The following is a 21,698-nucleotide window of genomic DNA, read 5'->3' as shown; positions in this document are numbered from 1 at the left end:
AGGTTAAAGAATTTTACGCCATTAGACACTGTCGGGGGGCTATCTTCATTTCCGTAAGCTTTACACGACTTACAGCATCTATATTCCTCAGCATCTTCCAGGACTTTAGCGACAGCCGCTCTTTCTTGTTCTAAATCTAGAAAGTTGTCCGGGTTCATATCTCAAAGGGCTTCTAAGTAATGCTTCTTGTAATTCTCAAGATACTCTCTTCCATCCTCAGTGGGTCCGTCGAGGGATTCACTTGATTCTCTTGAGGCCCTGAAGACCTGTCCATTCGCATCCGAGAAAGGTGTTATCACTGCCAGCATTAAAGAGGTTCCCAGATGGGAATATGGGTCCTAGTGATCAGATTCCCATTCTGCTACTGTTACACAGTTCCATGAATATTTCCTGAGTATCCGTTGTGATATATGTAGTCAATATTTTGAAATGTGCGTCTCAATCTGAACAAAGTTACAGCATGTATTACACATGATTTTCCTATCTAGATGAGCAGACCACTGAGCAGACCTATATGTAGCTGATAGCTAAGGATTTACTCAGATGTTTGCACATATGTAGTGTATGCTTTATGGCTCAGATGTGCAGTGCAAGATGATTTGATTCTCCATTCTTCTCTCAATGATATTCCCAGCCTAGGTCATGTTCCGACCAGGGAGCCTATTTAATGCTGGCAGTGTATAAAGATTTCTTCTTCTTGAAGTTCATGATCTTGAAAGGGAGGAATGAAAGAATCAAGGGAAGAAGTGTTCGATGGAACGTCAATAAGATGGTCTATGAGCAATAGGTTGGGCTTGTGACGGCTGAAGTTGTTTTGACGGCCTTTCGATCTGTTGAAGGTTTTCTTCTTTTGTGGACACTTTTTGGACATATGTCCTTTCCCGTGGCAGTTGTAACACTCCACAGTAGTTAGGTCTATGTTGTCTAAGTCCATAGGTCCTGAACCGTTAGTGACAGCGTGAGGCTTGCCAAAGTGGTTGGAGTGGTTCGAGGATTTGAAGATGTTGCGATGCAAATTGAAGTGGGGCTTTCTGTCAGGGATTTTGTTTGGAGTCGAGTGCTTGTGGTCATAACCCTTGAAGCCTCGATTATTAATTTTGACAGTTTGTTCTGCTTCTCTAGCAACAGCGTATACTAATTCCATGTCTTTTTTTGATCGTATGTCTTCTTTATTATTTATTTTTTCTCGATAATGGGCCGGGAGCTTATCGGTGAAAGCAAATTTACGAGCTTGAAAGGAGAGAACATCCAAGGGCATGTATGCCATTAATCTTCTAAATCTGAGTATATAATCATTTATATCTCCTTTGTAATAACATATTTTTATCTTTTCTTGTATTTCTTCGACCATCATGTCGAAATTATATTGTTTTAAGAATTCGGTTTTGAAATCGTGGTAGTCCGATATGGTACCGCCTTGCGATTTCCGAGCTTCATGCCATAACATGTGAGACTCTTCATCTAGATATGAGCCGATCATTTCGCCCCAGACTGCTTCTGGATATCGATGCATTCAAAAATTGGATTCGAGTTCCGAAAACCAGAGTTCTGCATTATCGCCGTAACCCGTAAATTTTCTGGGTTTGGCGCGAAAGGCGTCGGGTTTTTGATAATGTTTGGTGGAGCGGTTGTGTTGTTGGGCCTCAAATTGGCGGATGACTTCCGCTTGTTGTTGGAAGATTTGTTGGTGTTGGTTTCTGAGATCAGAAATTTCGCGCGTGTGATTTTGGTCACGGTTTTGCGCTTCTATGCCGAACTGTTCGAGTTGGGCTTTAATTAGACAGAGGTCCTCTGCGGGGATGTTGACATATCCGTTGTGGTCTTCCATTTCGAAAAAGTGACTGTTCACAGAATCGAAAGAAAAAAAGGAGTAAGTAAAAAACGAGGGAAGACCTGATCAGGGTCTTATAAGATGAGGTGAGCGTACGGTATCTAACTTCTTCAAAAAGAACTAGTTGTGTTAACGGTGATTTAAAAATCAAATGGGTTTTTTTATAAGCGCGATAAAATGGGTTTGTTAGAATCGGTTGTTGGTTCTGTGTGCGTAAAAGGTAAGGGAATTCTTTTAGTTACTTCAACTAATCGAGGGAAAGGTGTCGAAGGAGATCGGGATGACTAGCTAGGAAATAACGATGACTTACAACGGGGTTAATCTGTTTTTTTGTGGGGATGTTTGTATCTTTTGGTTATAGGGTATTTTGATGAGGGTTTCTAGAAAACGATCCAACAGAAGTACAGAGTTAGGATTGTAGGTTACAGATTAACGGGAAACCTTTTCGATATCTGGTTGGTAGAGATATTAAAGTTTGAAGGAAAAAGAATTTTAGAAAAAACACACAAATATATATTTGATTCTACTCACAATGTTAGGGTGCAAATTATGAGCAGGAAGTAACTTGAGGCTTTGATTACTTGGGAGATGCGAAGTCTTTATATAGACGAGCATCTTTGGGCGGAGCACAAATAAGGAAATAAGGAAATAAAATAAGAATGGCGAGAACACCGAGATACAAGATGTTTTAGGTAGTGACGCGCCGGATCCGGTACTGCAGGATCCGGTATTACAATTAGTGGTAATACGAGATAGAATAATGTAAGGTTAGATCGAGACGGATCCGGTACGGTCCGTTTCAATTACAACAAGGAGGAATATGAAATATAAGAGAAAGGAAATAAATGGAAAGCGCTTAAAAGCGATGAAAAGATATTGGGCATATCGAAAAGCGCGTAAAGAGAGAACAAAGGGTTATGCTCAAAATAGGGAATCACACAGTCTGTAAAATCTAGCCCAGCCCGCAATTCTCAAGGTATCCTTCTAAAAAGCTACTTTTGAGATGCCCACATCCAGAGCACCTCAAAAGTAGCTTTTTAGAAGGATCCGGCAACATTTTTGTTTTTTTTATTTTGACTTCACATTAAATTGTCAACACATGTATCTTAAACAGTCCAGCATGTGTAATGGTACAACAAAGTGGTAACATTTCTGAGGACACAGTGGTACAACACTCGTACAAAAGATGAGAAAAAAGCAACAAGATTGAGCTTACAAAAAGCAAAAAAGCAAAAAAAACAATATAAAAGCCAGTTGGTCTTTGGAAATTGCTGCATTTCGAAAGTCAGTCAATAGATCCGGCGATGAGACTTATATATTGTAGCGGTAGGGTCTGGACCAAAGTGCTTTTCCCTGAACAGATAGATCAAAAGGGAAGTTATTCAATATCTGAGTCATTGAAGTGAAAAAGAGAAACCCACATTAATTCATGTCTGATTTGGTCACATCAATTGAAGAAACGACGGACTGTCACCACAGGACAGCTTGTCCTAAGCTTTTCCCATAGATCTTTACTTTGTTGGAGGGTACCAGCTGTGTGGCTTACATTGCGGAATCCTAAAGTCGATTTGAAACAATATTTATCTTTGTTAGCAGTTGATCATGCAAGATAGATTGAATAGACTCGCCTCCCTTAGTAAAGCACCAAATGTGTTCGATCGGATTCAATTCACAATGGAACTTAGGGAGGAAAGTGCACATGTGACCAGCTTCTTCAATCACTGTTTGTAGCACTGGTTTTTTGTTCTTGAAGTCTGATTGATTTGATAAGATCTTGTAAGCACAACAGTTGAGGCCTTGACCTTTGGCTGGAATAGGTTTGGCAGAGTCCATAATGTCTTGAGGATTTGGTGTTTCAAAATTTTGAATGAGACGTTTGGCTCTGAGTATTTTCTCTTTAGCAAGTCCACTAAGTTTACATTGGTCACACTTGGGATTAAGGTGTTTTAGACCTCTTAAAGCACGCTTCTCATTATAAAAGGTCCATAAACCCCGCTCGACAAGGACTTGCTGGACCCCTTTGGGTTCATTTGCTAGCTGTAGATCAGGTTTATTCTTGATCTTCTTGACACCAAGATAGTCTGAAGAGAAGCTCATCGATTGAACTTGTCCACAAAGACATTCAGGGATATTGGGATCGTCTGTGGGGATTGTTGTGCTTCAAAGGTGAGGCTGTTCTCCAGAAGGTCTGTCAACTGTGAGATGCTCTGCAGAGCAGAGCATCCAATACAAATGACAAATTACAATACAATATACAAAAAAAAGCATTACATATCCATCTCTCTCACTCAAGTCTCAAGAGTGTAAGATTAAAAAGCAAAACTACTATATCAAAACGTATGTAGTGGTTTATTTTACCGTTTTACCTTATTATCAATCAAGGGTCCAGGAGTATCAAGACACCTTGAACCAGGCAAAACACAGGACCAGCCATTACCCAGCCAACGGACACTAGTTTTAAAAATTAACGATCCCTGGCTAGGCAAAACGGAAAACTTGGCGCAGCCAAGGATCCAATTATTAGAAACTAGAAAATGGTTAAATAGAAGCGTTCGTTAGTAAGAAAGAAAAGGTCATCCGTTATCACATCTTTAAAAAATACCCTTTACCTTTAAAAAACCCTTTTTTCATCTTTTTCTTAAAACACTTCTGTTGAAAGATTAAAAACTCCATTCCATCTATCCATTTTCTTTTAGAAGCTTCAGAAAACTATTTGTTGATTCAAACTTTGTTTCCTCTGTTTCGAAAGATCATTCTCTCTATTTTCTTGTTATCTTCTCCCTAGAGGACTTCAAAGATTGTGTAGTTCTGCCTATTCGACTGGAGCTCTTTGCCAAATTCCTTTTTTGATCAAACTTTGATTCAAAACCAACGCTAAAGCATGGCCTAAAGAATAAACACAGAGGAACCTCTTCGTGCTCACTTTAGAAGGCGATCAAGTAAGTGTACTTGAATCAGCTAACTGGCAGCAGTAATCATCCTGCACCAAAGATGTTTATAAACTAACAATTTATAAAATCCTTATTTACAGAGAACCGAAAATTAACTCCCTAGTATCTAACTTCAATTCGAGTCAAACTAGGTAGATACATTCTGTAAGTATCATTCAATCTACAGATTTCTGAGAAGGTTCAACCCTTTTTTGGAACTCAGGTTGACAAGGTCCCATATTCATCTTTTCAACTCGGAGAGCATTTTGCGCAAAAGATTCGTGCGCGGACAAGCAGTCGAAGATAAACAAGGCTTGGCATCCCGGGTTCATATAGTTGAAAATCGGAATTGCTCGCTCTTCAATTTGTTTCTGAAGTTGAAGGCTATTCCAGTATGCGTCCCCGTTTTCTCCAGGGTAAATCACGAGGGCAGCATCCTTGAGTTGAAGAGGACAGTCGGAATCCTGATCAGGTACCACGAGTCGACCATGTTTCTTTTCAGTGAAATCCAAGGTGTGAATCAACTTGCCATCATCCTTGCGCTTAAAAGAACAGTCTTTCTCTGCAAACCATCCCTTCAGAGGTTCTTCGTGGGTGTGAATTGTACACTCGTCTTGATAAACACGTATAATTTCCCGATCAGATCCTTCAAGTTCAGGATACCCAATTTGGTCACAATTCGGTCGGAGGTAGTGAATTTCCCGCTTGCAGAGTTCTTTGAGTTGGCTGCCGTATTGGTGTCGATAAAGTATTACGTCAGCACGTTCGTGCCCATCGTAATAGAGGCATTTTGAGTATGCTTTGACAGTAAGGCCTAGGTTGTGCATCCATCGTTGAGCCGTTCTATCTGAGATGAGATTTTTATACTGATCAAATCGAGGTAGGATCACATCGGCAAGGTGAATTACAAGCATCCTGGGTGAAACCTGATGCAAAAGAACAAAATAAAATCAGTCGCCTCATAATTGACAAGAGTCAAGATAAGAATCACTCACCTTGCCAACCTTATGAGTGGATATCCATTCAAAAATTGCTTGAGACACCTCTGTATCATCTAGAATGGAAAAGTGCTGGGTGGCTAAGCCATTTCCTCGGGTCGGTAATCTTTTGTAAGTGATGACATGCGAGGCTTGTTTTCTTAACCTCTCCGCGTGAGACTTTCCAACTTCATATCCTGTTAGAGGTGCTCTTTGTCGCCAAAAAGATGACTTAATCGTTGCAATTGAGGCATCCATGGACGCAGTCCCTTTTCTAGCAAGTTCCATTTCTCTTCGTGTGTAATTGAAATCTCGTAACTCTGAAAGTTCATCAAATTGTTGGATAGCCTTCGAGTTCAATGTTTTGTAATCATCATAGTAAGCTGCAGCCTCTTCGATGGCATCTTTGAGAATCTCCCATTTCTGGTCAATCGCAGCAATTTGACGAGAGGTCTTGACAACTTTCTGGGGCGGGTGAGGGATAGAGTCTTTGGATTGAGATTGAGATATGACTTCAACTTTGGATTCAGCTTTATCTTCAGAGTTGTTAGTTTCATCAAGTTCTGATTCACTTTGTGACTCGCAATCGGATGAAGATGTTAAACTTGAAAGGTCTGAGTCGGATTCATCAGAGCTCTGATTGCGCCACGGTTCATTTCTATACTTGGGTCTCTTGGTAGGTCGTGAATTGCCGCGTTGTCGATAGCGTTGAGCCTTCTGAGACCTGGAAAGAGCCATCAGGTTTTCTTGAGTGGTGATATCAAGTCAATTGATATTGAGGAAAGGCTATTGATTTACAAAAATACATATGATTTCATTGCTCACAGCAATTTCAACTGTATGCGGGGCTACAAACCGGGTAAAAGTACTCATCGGGCTTTTCCTTATCTTTGCTGTCTCCCACCATACAAGGCCTCTTTCCAAGATATTGTTATGCAAGAAAATGCCATAGATCCATACCTCAGAAAGAATATGTTTAAGGGTCTGAGAAAATCTGACTCTTCACCCCATAAGAGCACCCATAAACCCTCTATCCTTTGAATAGATCCCAAGGTGACTGGACCACCAAAGATGTGTAGGGAACAGAAATAACAGAACCCACCAAGGATCCTAGGAAAGCTGTGGAGTTGTTACCACAAGGACATTGGCACCTTAACACACACTGGTTTTTTAGAGCCAGTATACGGTGGTTTTGGACAAGGATCAGTGTCTTTGTTTGTATTTGAGGTTCCTGCCCAGATTGTGCTAGCCTTGGGCAGCATTTAAGTTTCTGACCTATTCTTCAATTTCACTGCTGTTCTTTGGGATATTCTCACAATCTCAGAGTAAACATAGTCAACTCTCTCTAAATGCTTACATTTTGGCAGCAGGATTTTAATGCATTTAGAGGATTATGAATTTACACAACAAGTCTCTCTAAATGCATAGGTTCAAATTCTGACATCAAAGACCAAAGTGATTGTTTGGAGTCAATTGATGTACTCAGTCTAAGAGAAGCAAAAAATTACAGATTCAAGTGACATCAACTTGTTCTAGAATTCAAGGCTAGGCAGTCCACTGCCTTCAATTGGCAGTGCTCAAGTTGGCAAGATACAACTTCAAGTCCATGATTTTTTGGAATTCAATGAAACATATATGCTTCAATCAAGTCAACCTTCAATCAAGTCAACCTGACTTGAATTATACACAGGGTTGCTTATTTATATATACCTCAATTGAGTTGAACAAATTAGAGTTTCATTTATGTACAAAAGGTCAAAACTGATGCTTGATGAAAAACCTAGACTTGCAAGTGCTCATCAATTGTTCTTGAAGACTGGGTCTTTTTGATTTTTGTTATCTCTTCATTTTGATTTTTTTTATCATTGATACAATCACAGATTAAGATTGATCAATACAAGCAAAGATTGAAGATACAGAATATATGCAGGGAATCATTGATATCTGTTGATTTGATGATGGGTTTGTGAAAGTTTACAGGAGTGGTGCGGTGATGAGGCCAATACAATGGTGATAAAATGAAAGAAAGAGTGTTGTGATAGATGGTAATAGTATGGATTTTATTTCTGGAAGATAGTACACCACTTGCCATATCAACAATATGGAACTGAATACAGAAAAAGAAGCAAATATACACAAAGAAATAATGAAAGAGACAATAACAGATTGAGGATGACAAAAATCTGAGCTGATGAAGTACCTAGAATGATGACACAAAAGACATCATACCCTGGCATCACAGCCCTGGACTATGTAAAAGTTGAGGCGCACATGGTTTGAAATTAACCTTGCTTTCAAAAGCAAAGAACTGCAAAACCACCATGAACAGCCCTACAGAATTCACAAAGAGTAAAAAGAACATATAAATTATGATTGACCAATGGATTGAAATAAACAAAACAAAAAGCATGTACTTACATTCACATTGACATCAAAAGGAAAACCAATGAACAGTACAAGCTCCATCAACACAGAGCTGTAATCAAGTGATAGCAGACACCATTGGTGCACCAAATGCACCTTCCAACAATATCATCATTGTTCAAAACTTTTTTTGGAGCTAAAATTGATCTTTATTGAAAGAAAAGTAAGCCAAGACTATAATAAAACACACTGCAAACATGGCACCTTTATAAAAGGAAGTCAAGGGCCAATGGATGTACAAAAAAATAAATGATGAAATCAATTACACAGTTCAAAAAACAAAGGATTTTACTAAAAGCAGCCCCCCCTTCAAAGGCTTGACCGCCCCCTTTTAGTTGGGGAAGAAGAATACAATATAAAAAAGGCTGTCAGTTATTGATCCGTGTGAATGCAAAACTGAACATCAAGGGGGCGGTCTTGAATTCAGGTGAAATGGAAGCCAATTGTTAAAAGCATCGTTATCACCTCCTCCTGCTTTCATGGCTTAAGATCTGTTGTTGGATTTGGTGCTTGGTGATTCAAAAATCTCCTTCCCTGGCGTTGTTTACAATCACAAATTTCCTCTTGCCCCCCTTTCGCAATGATTGATAAATATTTCTACTTCTTCCTTGTTCTTTCTTGTGATGATTAAACACATGCGCACGTAAAGAAAATCGATCGCTAATAACCGAAGCAAAGATTTGATTGATAATGATAAAATCCTTCATTAGATCAAGGTTATATATTACACCTCACATTCAGACCAACATGTATCACGGTTGATAAGTGATGATGAAACACGATTGGATATTTCATTGCTCTATCGTCATCATCATATAGAGAAAGTCGATCAGAAGAACGTGCGTTATCAGGTGTTGCCTCTGCCATGCCAGAGACTGGAAGCAAGATAGTATCAATAGCATTCTGTAGCATCTCATCCAGTTTCCATTCCACCTGAATTCCAGACCGCCCCCTATGTGTTGTTTTGAATTCACACATATTCACACGCTTTTGTATTGTAAACGTCTTCCCCGACTAAAAGGGGGCGGTCAACCCTTCAGAGGGGGGGCTGCTTTTAGTAAAATCCAAAACAAAAAGAACACCAATTTGGTATTAAATTAACTCAGACCAAAAAACAGATTCAAGGACTTGGCTCATCATCATGCAAGTACCTTGTAACATCTTTATATTTAGATTTATTCATTTTTCACTTCCAAGTGCTTTTGCTTTCACGTATCACACTAACCAACTACGTAGGTTTACTGCAGAGGATGTCTCTTACAAATTTTTTTCTTTCACCATGAACTTCACTGTATATGTGGTACTGTAGTTACATATGCAGTGGAAGACTCAAGGGCTATTGGGATCTCAGATCCCTGATCAAGATCAAACAACAACAAATATCAGTCAGATAAACTAGGAGGGACAGTGATGGTCCGGAGAGGTTATTTGGAGATGATGTTTGTTGTGTGAGAAAACTTCTAAGATTGATGAAGAAGAAGTAAGAAGTTTTCTCGAGAGACAAGTTTGATATACTAGATCTGCCGATACAAAACAAGGTTAGGTTTAGAAACAAAATGTATTGAGTATCAGACATTGTACAAGTTTATTTTAATATGTAATTGTAATTCATCCTACGCAACACAATGAAATCTTATAACAGAAACTTGGTTCCAACAGCCCCCCCTGCTCACTACTTTTTGATTTGAGATAAACCTAACTGATCATAACTACTTGATAAAATGTTAGCTCCTACAGCCTTCGTCAGCACATCAGCAGGCATTTCCTTTGTGGAAACATGTGAAACCATAATTTTTCCTTCACGCGTCAATTCTCTTATAAAGTGATGTCTTATATCTATATGTTTTGATTTATTATTGACCGAAGCTTCATTGCACAAAAACACCGCCCCTTGATTATCATTTGATAGTGGAAGTTTGATGGGAACACTGATACTTGACTGCTGATGTAAATGTTCGAGTAATCGGCATAACCATAATCCATGCTTTGCACAATCTCCTATAGCTAAATATTCTGCCTCAGTAGTTGAAAGAGTTACACAATGCTGTCGACGACTTTTCCATGATACCAAAGATCCCTTCACAAAATACACAAAACCCGTAGTTGACCTCCTCGTGTCAATGTCCCCAGCGTAATCCGCATCAGCATATCCCTCAACTGGTAAGTTCTTAGCCTTGCTCGTCCCAAACATTAGGTCGAAAGATGACGTTCGCCGCACGTAGCGTAGTAGATGTTTGACTGCTGCCCAATGCGTTTGGTTGTGGCGGGAATTGAAACGTGAAAGATAACTGACCGCATAGGCTATGTCCGGTCTGGTCTGCACTGAAAGAAAATTGAGCATTCCGACGGCACACCGGTACTCCTCTATTTCCTCTGATTCCTCAAGAGACGGAGTTGTTAGTCTGATGTTTTGGGGCAATGGTGTCTTGACTCCATTGCATTGAGACATACCAAAGCGTTCGAGCATCGCGTCACAGTAATGAGACTGATCTAGAGTTATGGTTCGTTGAGACCGGTCACGTTTGATGTGTATGCCGAGGTGGAGAGACGGGTTTTCGTTCCAACGGAATTTGTAGTGTTGGCTGAGATTGGTTCGAAACTGCTTTAAGAAAGACTTGCTGTTTGAAAAAGCCATGCCGTCGTCAACGTGCATAGGTATATGTATGAATAAGTCTCCATCCCTCAGAGTGTACAAGGAGTTGTCAACAGGACAGACTTTGAATCCCATGCTTTTGAGTTTGGTGTCAAAGTCATCATTGAACTCTCGATGCGCTTGACAAGTACCGTAAAGAGATCTGTCGAGTTCTACTACATGTTTAGGCTTTGATGTATCTCTGAATCCCGTTACTTGACAAACATAAACACAATGCTTAATCTTCCCGTTCAGAAAAGCCGTCTCGATATCAAACTGCTCCATTTCTAGATCGTCCGTAGCAGCAAGAGCGTATAGGGTTCGTAAGGTGTCGGTCAGGCCAACTGAAGCATATGTGGAGTCGAAATCAACGCCCTTGATTTGATGATTGCCGCCAGCTACCCAACGAGCCTTGTACTTAGTGATTCGTGAGAATTCATCCCTCTTTTGTTTGAGTCGCCACATGCCGGGTAAGATGTCAGCATCTGGAGGAGGTTCCACAAGGCGACCTACTTCATGAATTTGTAAGGACATAAACTCCTCTGCCATTGCTGCTAACCATTCTTCTCGATTTGGACCTTTCATTGCTTGAGAGTATGATGGTTCATCATTTTCTGGACCATCGTCAGTCTGGCTAATCGAAGCTTGATTGAGTTCCGCGACGGTGTGATAGCCTATCAGATTCCCAAGTCGTTCAACTGGGGCTGCTCCTCGCTCTGATCGTCGTGGTACAGGTGGTGGTATTGCAGGAGGAGTAGGGATTTGCAGAAAGTCATGAATTGCGTCAGTGGTCGATTGTGATGAGGTAGGAATATCCCAGACTTCATCCCATGAATCATCATTTAGAATCGTCAGTTCTTCCGTTGTCGACTTGTCAAGATGCCGAAGGGGAAAAGAACCTTCATCAAATATCACGTCATTGGAAATCATGATGCGATTGGATTTCGGATCCCAGAGCCGATACGCGTTTGAATTCTTCTCGTACCCTACCATTATCGTCTTTATTGAACGTGGAATCAGTTTGTTTTGATGACCAGGTGGAATGGAGTACGCTAAGCAACCAATGACCCTTAGTCGGTTGTACGGGAGGTTAGGCACTTTCATGTTGAGCGCAAGCGTCTGCCACGCATATTCGGGACAGTTGAACTTTACAGATTTGGAGGGACACAGGTTGAGAACAAATGATGTCGCCATCATTACCTCACCCCAAAGACGAACAGGCAGATTGCCGTGTATAAGCTGAGCTCGTAGGCGTGAAGCAGCAGTCCTGTTGAAACGCTCCACTACAGAGTTTTGTTCAGGACTCTCAGGTGGGCCCATTTCATGCACTATGCCATTTTCACGAAGATATTGATTGAATTCATTACTTGTAAATTCTCCACCTCGGTCGGTTTTGAACACAGAAATTTTATTATTAGGAGCATGATTTGAAAGCATTGAATGAAATTGTTTAAAGGCCTCAAACGCCTGAGGTTTTGTTTTAAGAAGTATAACCCAATTTTTGCGAGTAGCATCATCTATAAGTACCATAGTGTAAAGATAACCTCCAGTACTTGCAGCAGGAAATGGACCTGCGAGATCACAATGCACCCGATAACCAGGGATTTCAGACCTCGGCAAAGCGCCAGTATGGCTGCTCCTCGCCTGTTTCCCCAAGGTGCAGGCTTCGCAAGTCTTCAATGCATCCGGATTAAGTCGTAGGACATCCTCCATGACACTTGAGGTACTCCTGTGATTTAGATGACCAAACCGTTGATGCCATAAGTCAGTATTGTTAGGATTTGATGACTTGACGAAAGACGCACGTGGTTCGGAGTAATGATAGAACTTCCAGAATCCACCGGGACCGGCATCCTTGTAAGCTGGAAGGATGTGCTTCGAGTTCGAGAAATACATGTTGAGATCATTGGTGTTTGTGCCATAGTGTGGATCAACCATCTTGAACCCAGATTCGTATAGCTCAGTGACCGAAATGAGGTTTGCAGGAAGAGACGGTGAGTAAAGAACGTTGGGTATTTCAACAAGAGAAGGCGATCCATCCGGTCCAAAAGCGTGAAGCTTTGCCGTACCCATCTTGGTGGCAACAATGCGGGACGAGTTATCGGCATTTGCCACATTAATCCATACTGGAGCAACATCACGTAGATCATCAAGCATCAGCGCGTCTCCAAACATGTGCCTGTTGCAAGCAGTGTCGGCTAGCGTGGCTTTGTGAGTGTCAGATGGAGATGGATAGCTTGGTGAAGCAACGAATGAGACCTCGTCGATTACCGGTGTCGCAATTGTATTGTAGGATGTCGCAAACTGGCATGCCGCTTCACTGGTATGATTCGGAACAGGGGCTGCAGTACTCGGTGTCGGAGTAGTCGCCTGAGTCGGTTGAGATGAAGCTTCGGTATTAAACCCGACAACTCCAACAGCTGCGAGCTGATTATACCTTCGTATCTTCTCTGAATCAGTAAGCCCTTGGTTGGATGATGGCTGACTACTATTCATTGGTCGAGTTGGACCACGGTTTCGCCTCTGCTTCATGCATACACCGTTAGTGTGCGTGAACTGCCAGTGCTCTTGTAGAACACAAGGTGCATTGGGGGATTTATCGGTACGAGGGATTGTCAGACGATGAGCTGGAGCAGGCGGATGCTTGATCGAAGCAGCCATGGCTATTGGGTTCTCATCAACTGTGCTGAGAGCAGACTTCGTTCGTAGACGGGATACGACTTTCGATGTTGTGAGATTCTTCATATCTCCAAACATTTGATCTCGAATCGTTGCAAATTGATCGCTTGGAAAACTTAGAAGAAGGAAAACAGCTAAAAGCTTGTTGCTAATCTTCAGATCATCATCACTTGCAGTGGCCTCTGCGATTTGTGTATGTAGATCACTGATCCCATCAAGGAAGGTGGAAATCGTTTCGGAACCGTTAAAGCGTACGGTAGCAACTTTGGCTATGAGTGCAGCCACTTCCAAGCCGTCGTCTTGAGAAGCTTGGGCATGTAAAAGCTCATATGCTTTCTTGGGGTCTTCGATTCCCCAAATAGCAGGTAAGCGAGTAGGCTCAACCGTGCATCTAATGACTTCTAGAACAGACGCGCGTTCAGCTTCGAGCTGCTCGACCTTATCGAAATCTTTCGCATCGGTCTCAGATAGGGAGGTGTCGCGTTCTACGTGTTTCCAAAGTTTGCGACTCTTCAGGTACGTTTTGATTCCAAGTACCCAATCAACCTTGTTGGTGTGGTTGAGCTTCGGTATTTGTGCTAGTAGAAGTGAAGAGTGCGAAACGTTGGCGTTGGAAGACATGACAGGAGGCGTCACGGCTTCCTTCGACTCTGTATGTGGGGTAGAGATCGACGGATTGTTTGGTTCAGGATCGACAGTTGAGTTTGGGAGGGTGGGTTGGTCAGATTGACTGGGATCTGTAGGTTCTGTCGGATCCAGAGTGATATAGTTTTCGTGGGGTTAAGACTGTATCACTAAGGTTTGACAATTGAATTGAGGTATTATGGTTCTCCGGACTTCGAAATGAAAGATTCGAATGCCTAATTCAATTATCGGAAGAATCTGGAACAATACCAGGTTCGATTAAAAGTATTTCAAGTTTAAATTAGACGGTTTCTCGTGCCAAGAGATCGTATTTATAACTTTAATCTACTATCGTTGAGTATTGAGAATCGTTTAAAGCTGTAAGCCTGGGCTCATAACCTATTGGGATCTCAGATCCCTGATCAAGATCAAACAACAACAAATATCAGTCAGATAAACTAGGAGGGACAGTGATGGTCCGGAGAGGTTATTTGGAGATGATGTTTGTTGTGTGAGAAAACTTCTAAGATTGATGAAGAAGAAGTAAGAAGTTTTCTCGAGAGACAAGTTTGATATACTAGATCTGCCGATACAAAACAAGGTTAGGTTTAGAAACAAAATGTATTGAGTATCAGACATTGTACAAGTTTATTTTAATATGTAATTGTAATTCATCCTACGCAACACAATGAAATCTTATAACAGAAACTTGGTTCCAACAAGGGCAACATGAGGCAAGCTGGCAAACCTATGGCAAACAAGATCCACAATTGAAGGCCATCACAACCCCTATCACTGCTGCTTCCAACAACCAGTCAGCAAGGAATTAGAAGAATTTATTCAACAAATCCCACTTGACCCCATTGACAAGCTTATAAGGCCCAACAACTACTCAACAGTGATTCAAGACAATGAAAACATTGCTAAGACCAAAGCTAATTACAGACTCACAGTCACCCTTGACCACATGATCATCTTCATGGATGGCTCATGTATCCCTAAATGCAGCACTGCAGCAGCAGCATGATGTAAAAAGACTAACTAATCCCTATCTGCACATCTAGGACCAGCACTTCCACATGGTATTTTCCAAGGTGAATACCAAGGAGTCCAGATGGGCCTCATCTTAGCGCTCCAAACAGCCTCTCCTCACACTCAAAGGCCAACAATCCTGTTGGACAATCAAGGAGTCATTAAAGACTTTGTTCAAACAAATTACCAATCACAAACTTAGATGACCGTAAGAACACTGATACCACCCCTTCCCAGACCTACACATCACAATCAGGTGGTGACCAGGCCATTCAGGAGTCTGCAGAAACACAACAGTCAATGAAATAGCAAACAAGAAGTCAAGAACAAAACTAACCAAAACCTTCAGATTCACACAAAACATATCAAGTTTTATCACCACCATCAAGGAATGAAGAACAAAAAATACCATAATTATCACACATGAAGAGAGGAAGTGTTTAGGTCATGAACCCCAATCCTCCACCTGCAATCCTCAAAACACCTCAAGAGCATCTCATGCCTCAACAAACACAAAATCACGGCAATAACACAACTAAGGTCAGGGTAGGGCTGTGACCCGGCCCTGAAAGTTCAGGGCCGGACCCGGGGCGCGGCCCGGCCGCGAGGAAACCCAAGGGCCTTCAAAAATGGTTCAGGGCCAGGCAGGGCGCGCCCTGAACTTGAGGCCTAGGGGCCAGGCAGAGTCAGGCTTAGGTTTTGGGCACAAAAATCATGAGTTGTACAGCTTGGGATGATTGGCAGCCCCGGTGCCCGGCCCGCCCGAGCGCTCTCAGGGCGCCTTTGTAAGTAAAACACGTGACGTTCTGCGGCCCCGGGGCGCGGACCGCGAGCTCTCCAGAGGTCGCCGGGCAGACTCGGCCGGACGGGTCCGGGTCCGGGTCGCAGCCCTAGGTCAGGGCACGTTTATCTAAACTATTACATATATAAGTTCAAGCAACAGGTAGACCTTGGTTGCAAATACCAAGAAGGCATCAAAAGTGTAGAACATCCTCTACTAACATGTCACAGATCCGCTGACAATTGCAAGAAAGCCTTAAAGCCTTAAAGCCTCTCAACCTCACACTTCTCAAGACATCAATCTTCAATAATCCTTCAGTTTTCAAAGCAATAGCAATGTACGGGAACACCCGGCCTTCGGGAGATTACTGGCACCTGTGCCAGTGCCAGATATACACCCCTTGCCTCCACGTTTCACACCTCTGTGACAGCGCTTGCTCGCCATTTCACACGCCATTTTACCTCCCCAACATGAGCACTGACACCCCATTGCGCCTTTCACCGCCTTCAAACTCCTGACGTTCCACATGAGGGGTTTCACCGTTTCACGCTTTCCCCCCGTCACCTCTGCCGTGCCGTTACCCTCCGTCTCCACCCTCACACTTTTATTCGTCTTACATATGAATTGTACCAAATGGATTCAAACTTCATCAAACGCGAATTCCAACGGCTGCCTACTAACACACCACTTCCCCAACCGTCAATCAGAGGCCTGGTTGGCATAGCCTGCCCCGCTTGCAACGCCCAGAATAAGACGACCCCTTTGAAGTATATCAATAGGTTACCCACCGCTTGGCGAGTCGCCGTCAGTCGAACCATTACCTCCATTCAAAATGAATAACCTCACCAAGCCGGATTATCGTCTTGACCGCACTGACGATGTTAACCTTATATTTGTACCACTAGTGCGGAATTATGCCACCACGTGGCCAGGCCGGCCACTGGTATCGCACTTGGAACAATGCACAACTACATCATGAGATTGCCTCGATTAACGCGGGGAACTGGCCGGCTACCCCGTTTTCCAATAACTCAGCGCCCCCGCCCTCGTCAGGGCCTGTGGTTCCAGGCCTTATCACGTCCAGCCAACAGCTGCTAAATAAACTGTTCAAACCGTTGCCTTCAACTACTTCCAATGTGATACCTGCGGAGCCTTCAATTGTTTGCGCCGGAGTGAAAGGCCAGACGGGCCCCACACATCGAATTGGAGATGGTCGGAAAGGAAACAAGCAATGTGTTTTCCAAGCATGCGCCTCAGTTAGTATTGGAATCACAGACCCACTGTCGCCCTCACTATCAACCAACGTTCCTAAACCCAAGTTCGTTCTAACCGTTAGTTCGCTTATACTTGAACGTGAACAATGTATAGTGCTGTCAAACGCTTGCGGACCAGCCCTGCACTGCCAAAGGCCATCGGAAACCAGACCCTATTCCTAATACAGTGGACGCATCTCACCCTTTCTTGAACCGCGGTGGGGCTGCAACCTCAGTCGATATGACCGCGTTTCTGCAAGGTGTATCTTTGCCCGCGTCTCATATCAACCTTGGCGATCACGAAGGGCCCAACCAAGGACCTATCACCCCGGGGCCACATGCCCTCCCTACTCACCGGCGCATTCCAACTCAGAGTGCACAAGCCGGAGGGCGACTAGCTCGCGAGTTCAACACCCCTCAACTAGCCTGTTTCATTGATATCCGATCCGCAAGAGAACAGGCCATATCTCAGATGAAATCTTTCGATGCCGACGAGAGCAAAGTAGTGCACGTAACCGCGTGGCTCCAGGTGTGACTCTTCATCTTTTGTTATTTTCAACCCTCCGTTTTCCAGTACTCAGGTTTGTTTTGCATATGCCATATCCCAGGCCGGACAACCCCCAAAGTTCTTCAGCTTCATTGCCCCAAAATGGCCGTCCTTTACTCTGCAGCAGTGCCAACCCCTCGTCAGCGAAGCTGCTCTCTTAGCCGGGCTCTCTGATGGACCCGCATGGTCTCGAACGCTCTGTTTTTGGGAGCCTAAGTTGGAGGGATGGGTAAGAATCTCGATTCCTACCTCGGAAAGCCGATTCCGCCCATCGCTGAAACTCCTTATTACATTGAATCACTCCAGCGTACAGTCTCTGTTGAAATCCCCTCCCGGCTGCCAATTTCACCTCGCGAGATCTTTGTTAAAGCTGAAAGAATCAAGCCGGATGAATGCCCCCGACTCGACCAGCTTATCTATTCTGCATACGAGAGCGAGCCAATCGTGACCTCAATGGATCCGTCAGCCTCAACATCATCTATGCCAAACGCGGCGGACTCTCCCCCGGCTTCCATGACACTTCGTCCAGCAGGCGAATCTCGATTTCAAACGCCCCCGACAATCGACCCCATTCTGACCAGTCACGGTCAACCTGCGGCAGAGCCAGATGAAATCTCATTATTTGGCCAATCCACAATTCACCCTGATTTGACCCGCGCGGTAATGGTCAGTTATTGTTTTGAATACACGATCAAGATTCCTTCTGACAAGAGTGGTGTCCCCCAGACTTCCCAGAGCGATAAACGCCCAGCCACACCGGCGAGCACATTGGGACTGCCAATGTTGGCAGCTTGGCCTGACCTGGACTCCTCTTTTGGTGGACTTGTTGAATGGAGCAAGCTTACCGAGGAGATGACTGTACTGACAGCATGGGACGTGTGCTATGGATCTTGTTATCTCAAGAAGGACCGCACTATCTATCGACATGCCCGGTGGATCGGGTTCATCACTGAAGGCCAGTCAGAAGAATGGGTCACCCAGCAGGCATTTGAGTCAATCTCCATTCGCACTGCTCGGAAAAGATTTCGTCAAGAGTATATACTTGCTGGATGTCCAACCACTCAGCCCGCCAGCACCTCTTCCCCACGTCCAGCTGTCCGCAAAAGAAAACTGGGTGAATGATTCCTTCCCACTGACCTACAGGCATGGTCTTTTCCTATCTGTGTTGGGACTGACTACAAACATGTCATCTGTGACCTCTCATCCCCAAAAGAAGTGCCCTCTACCAAATTGATTGTATGCCATATCTGTATCGGCCTGCTGTATGGTATGTGCAGACGCGACAATCAATCCATCAAAGTGTGACTCATTTTGCCGCTTCGGCTCTGGTCAATCAGCTCAACACGCTCGCTTCCGGGTACTCAGCCCGGTTGTGCCACGCATCTTGTGCATGTACCAGTCTGGTTTCCTCGGCTCGGTTCACTCGGTTTGATCGTTCCTTAGCCCCTGAATTGCACTTCTTTTCATTTGACAGCTTCGCAGGGGGCCTCGCCTAAAACAGCACGATTAGTACAGAAGAGTTTGGTTGTGAAGGTGGATCTTGAGAATCTTCAACCGAAGCCTAATGTAGGCTGTTTGCACGCCTGTTTGTGTCCTAATGTCAGATGAATGAACGATTGTGACAGCAGGAAGCATTGACGAAAGACCCACCCTGCATCAATGTCCTTGGTCCCACCAACAGGCGCCTTCCAATCATGCTTCGTGTGACGCAAAGATTCTCGCTTGTATATAGTGCCGGAGGTATTCAAATTGATCCCTTTCTCAAGATCAAACCACCCAACAATGTAAGTTTGACACAGTTTACAGTCACCATTGGGGATTGAACTAACTACCACCCTGGAATGAAAATTCCTTTTAGGCACCTACCGAATCGATGAACCCCGAGGTCTACAAAGGTCGGTGGCCAGGAGGAGGAAGGAGGACCTCAAGGACAATGAACAATGCATACATACTACGGACTTCGCGCGACCGACCAAGAATGTCAAACCTCAGTGTGCAATGTGATGGCGTGAAGAAGAATGTTAGCACTGTCCCTTAGTCTAGACGGGGCAGCCAGGTGCCAGTCTCAGTGCTCAATCAAGGATGTCAGGCGGCCAATAAAGATATATATCTCGTGGTCAATTGGCCTTCATCGCTGCGTCTTCAAGCTGCCAGATCACCAAGAACCTTTGGAGTGTACGTGTGCCTCTCTATGTTTCCCTGTCCGAAATCTTCCCTTGTTTATCATTTTATAAGCTGCGTCCAAAAATGCCGTTATCGTTATCTTCACGTCACGTTGTCATCTTCAAAACCTTTGTTTACTACCATATCACTCACGCACCCTTTTTTGGTCACGCTCTTTCATGCCAACGTAGTACAATCATGGAAACCGACAATCACTCAGACACAGGTAGTGAGAGCGCTGAGTCCACCAATTCTGTGGGCATTCTATTGCCCATCAATACTCTTCCGCCTCATGTTCCTGCCACGGCGGACACCCAGGCGATGCCCAGCCCTGCGTCCGATTTGACACCCGAACTGACATTGCATTCTGTTTGTGGAATGGGTATGTTTTGCCCTTTGATCGCGCTCACCCATTGACGACAAACTGATAACTTTTCTTTTAAGTGAACATTTTGCAACACCTTCCAGAGGATGTGGACACCCGCGCGTTTGGCGATCACACACTGCCTGTCGTCCAACATAACCCCCCGCTGTTATCGAGTGCTGTTCCAGACCCCAATGTGACTGTTTTCGCAGTTCAATGTGTTATGATTGATGATATCACCACGTGGACCTTCCACGGCTGCCAAGCTCAAATTGCCATTTCCAACCAATTCTTACACCAGTGGGACTTCCGGGGGACCTTCAAAGCAGTACTCACCCGGTCCAATCGGCACATCGGTTGGTGTTCGCGTTTTCCACCAAAACGATCGACCCCTTTCGACGTATATTGGCATCGCGCAAACATACTTGCACGTTGCTGTACAAATCACTCGATTCCGTGACGAAATTTCTGACCGGATGACCATGCTGAACACCACAGACGCCAAGTGGGAAAGTCTACTAGCTTTGCGAGTAAGCATCTTTGTCTTTACACAACCTCCCTGAAACCCTCGCCTTACGTTTGAACTCATTGAAAAGGTGCACTTAGTTCCAGGAGAACCTAGTTGGCCTGATGCACGAGGGAGCGCATTCCGTCCCTGTCGCACATTCCAACATACGCGCCTTCACCGCCGAAGAGCTACTGGAAGGACCGCGAGAGATGTACACTCTGGACAATGCTTTCTTTCCCAATTTGTCCACTCCTCACCACCACCGGCTATCGGGCCCGATCCGTCTGTTGCTTTCCGCTTTCTCACACTGGTCTTATGAGCGCAGTGAGCACACAAGCATCATAGGTGGATTTCAGGGGGTTGGTCCCATCATCACTGAGGCAGTGGTACATGATATGACGTTTGTGCGGCTCCTCTGCCCCCGTGATCAAACCTTGTGGCTGACATTATCTATTCCAATGTCCTCCAGATATCCATGGACCATTGGCAATTTTTGGCGTGCGGCTATCAACCGCTTTCCTCGTGAGCACGTATGTGGTAAATTCTGTTGAATGCTAGATGACTTGCCCACGTACCCTAGCCTTCCAACACCAAGCGCCAGCCGAAGCTCCAGCGAGGAGTTTTGATTGCAGTTTGCAAACCCAGACATAAACCTCTTGTATCCGCCCCCTGATCTTCAAACCTTTAATTGTGGCCTCATCTCCTGTTGTGCTCTGTTGTTCGACATAATCAAATCCAACATGTTTTTTCCAAACCTTGATTTGTGGCCTCATCTCCTGTTGTGCTCTGTTGTTCGACATAATCAAATCCAACATGTTTTTTCCTTCATCAGAGTTGGCAACGCCCCCTCCCATTGTGCCCATGTCTTTGAGTGGTAAATGCCATTGAAGTGACCACCGCACTTACTTCATTTGAGTTCAGACCACGTTACCTCGGAACAGTTAGTGCGAAAC

General features: G+C 43.9%; 2 protein-coding genes across 2 annotated transcripts; one reads left to right on the top strand and one right to left on the bottom strand.

Annotated features, from left to right (window-relative positions):
- Positions 1–5,928: 5,928 nt before the first annotated feature.
- Positions 5,929–6,476, bottom strand: MELLADRAFT_64900 (uncharacterized protein; the record flags this gene model as incomplete). The annotated part of the gene is made up of 2 exons (XM_007412188.1): positions 5,929–5,935; positions 5,971–6,476. 2 exons carry the CDS (start codon positions 6,474–6,476, stop codon positions 5,929–5,931), a joined length of 513 nt encoding a protein of 170 aa, XP_007412250.1.
- Positions 6,477–16,543: 10,067 nt separating this feature from the next.
- On the top strand, positions 16,544–21,418 carry MELLADRAFT_88851 (uncharacterized protein; the record flags this gene model as incomplete). The annotated part of the gene is made up of 16 exons (XM_007412210.1): positions 16,544–16,714; positions 16,816–17,241; positions 17,303–17,692; positions 17,772–17,939; positions 18,017–18,376; positions 18,437–18,824; positions 18,988–19,136; positions 19,193–19,243; positions 19,336–19,494; positions 19,569–19,730; positions 19,865–19,885; positions 19,946–20,255; positions 20,318–20,593; positions 20,736–20,767; positions 20,850–21,275; positions 21,326–21,418. 16 exons carry the CDS (start codon positions 16,544–16,546, stop codon positions 21,416–21,418), a joined length of 3,582 nt encoding a protein of 1,193 aa, XP_007412272.1.
- Between the last annotated feature and the right edge of the window lie 280 nt (positions 21,419–21,698).

Source organism: Melampsora larici-populina, assembly GCF_000204055.1.
Source record: "Melampsora larici-populina 98AG31 unplaced genomic scaffold MELLAscaffold_29, whole genome shotgun sequence".
NCBI classification, from domain to species: domain Eukaryota; kingdom Fungi; phylum Basidiomycota; class Pucciniomycetes; order Pucciniales; family Melampsoraceae; genus Melampsora; species Melampsora laricis-populina.
The sequence above is the reverse complement of the archived record's forward strand: the minus strand, read 5'-3'. Positions and strand labels throughout refer to the sequence as shown.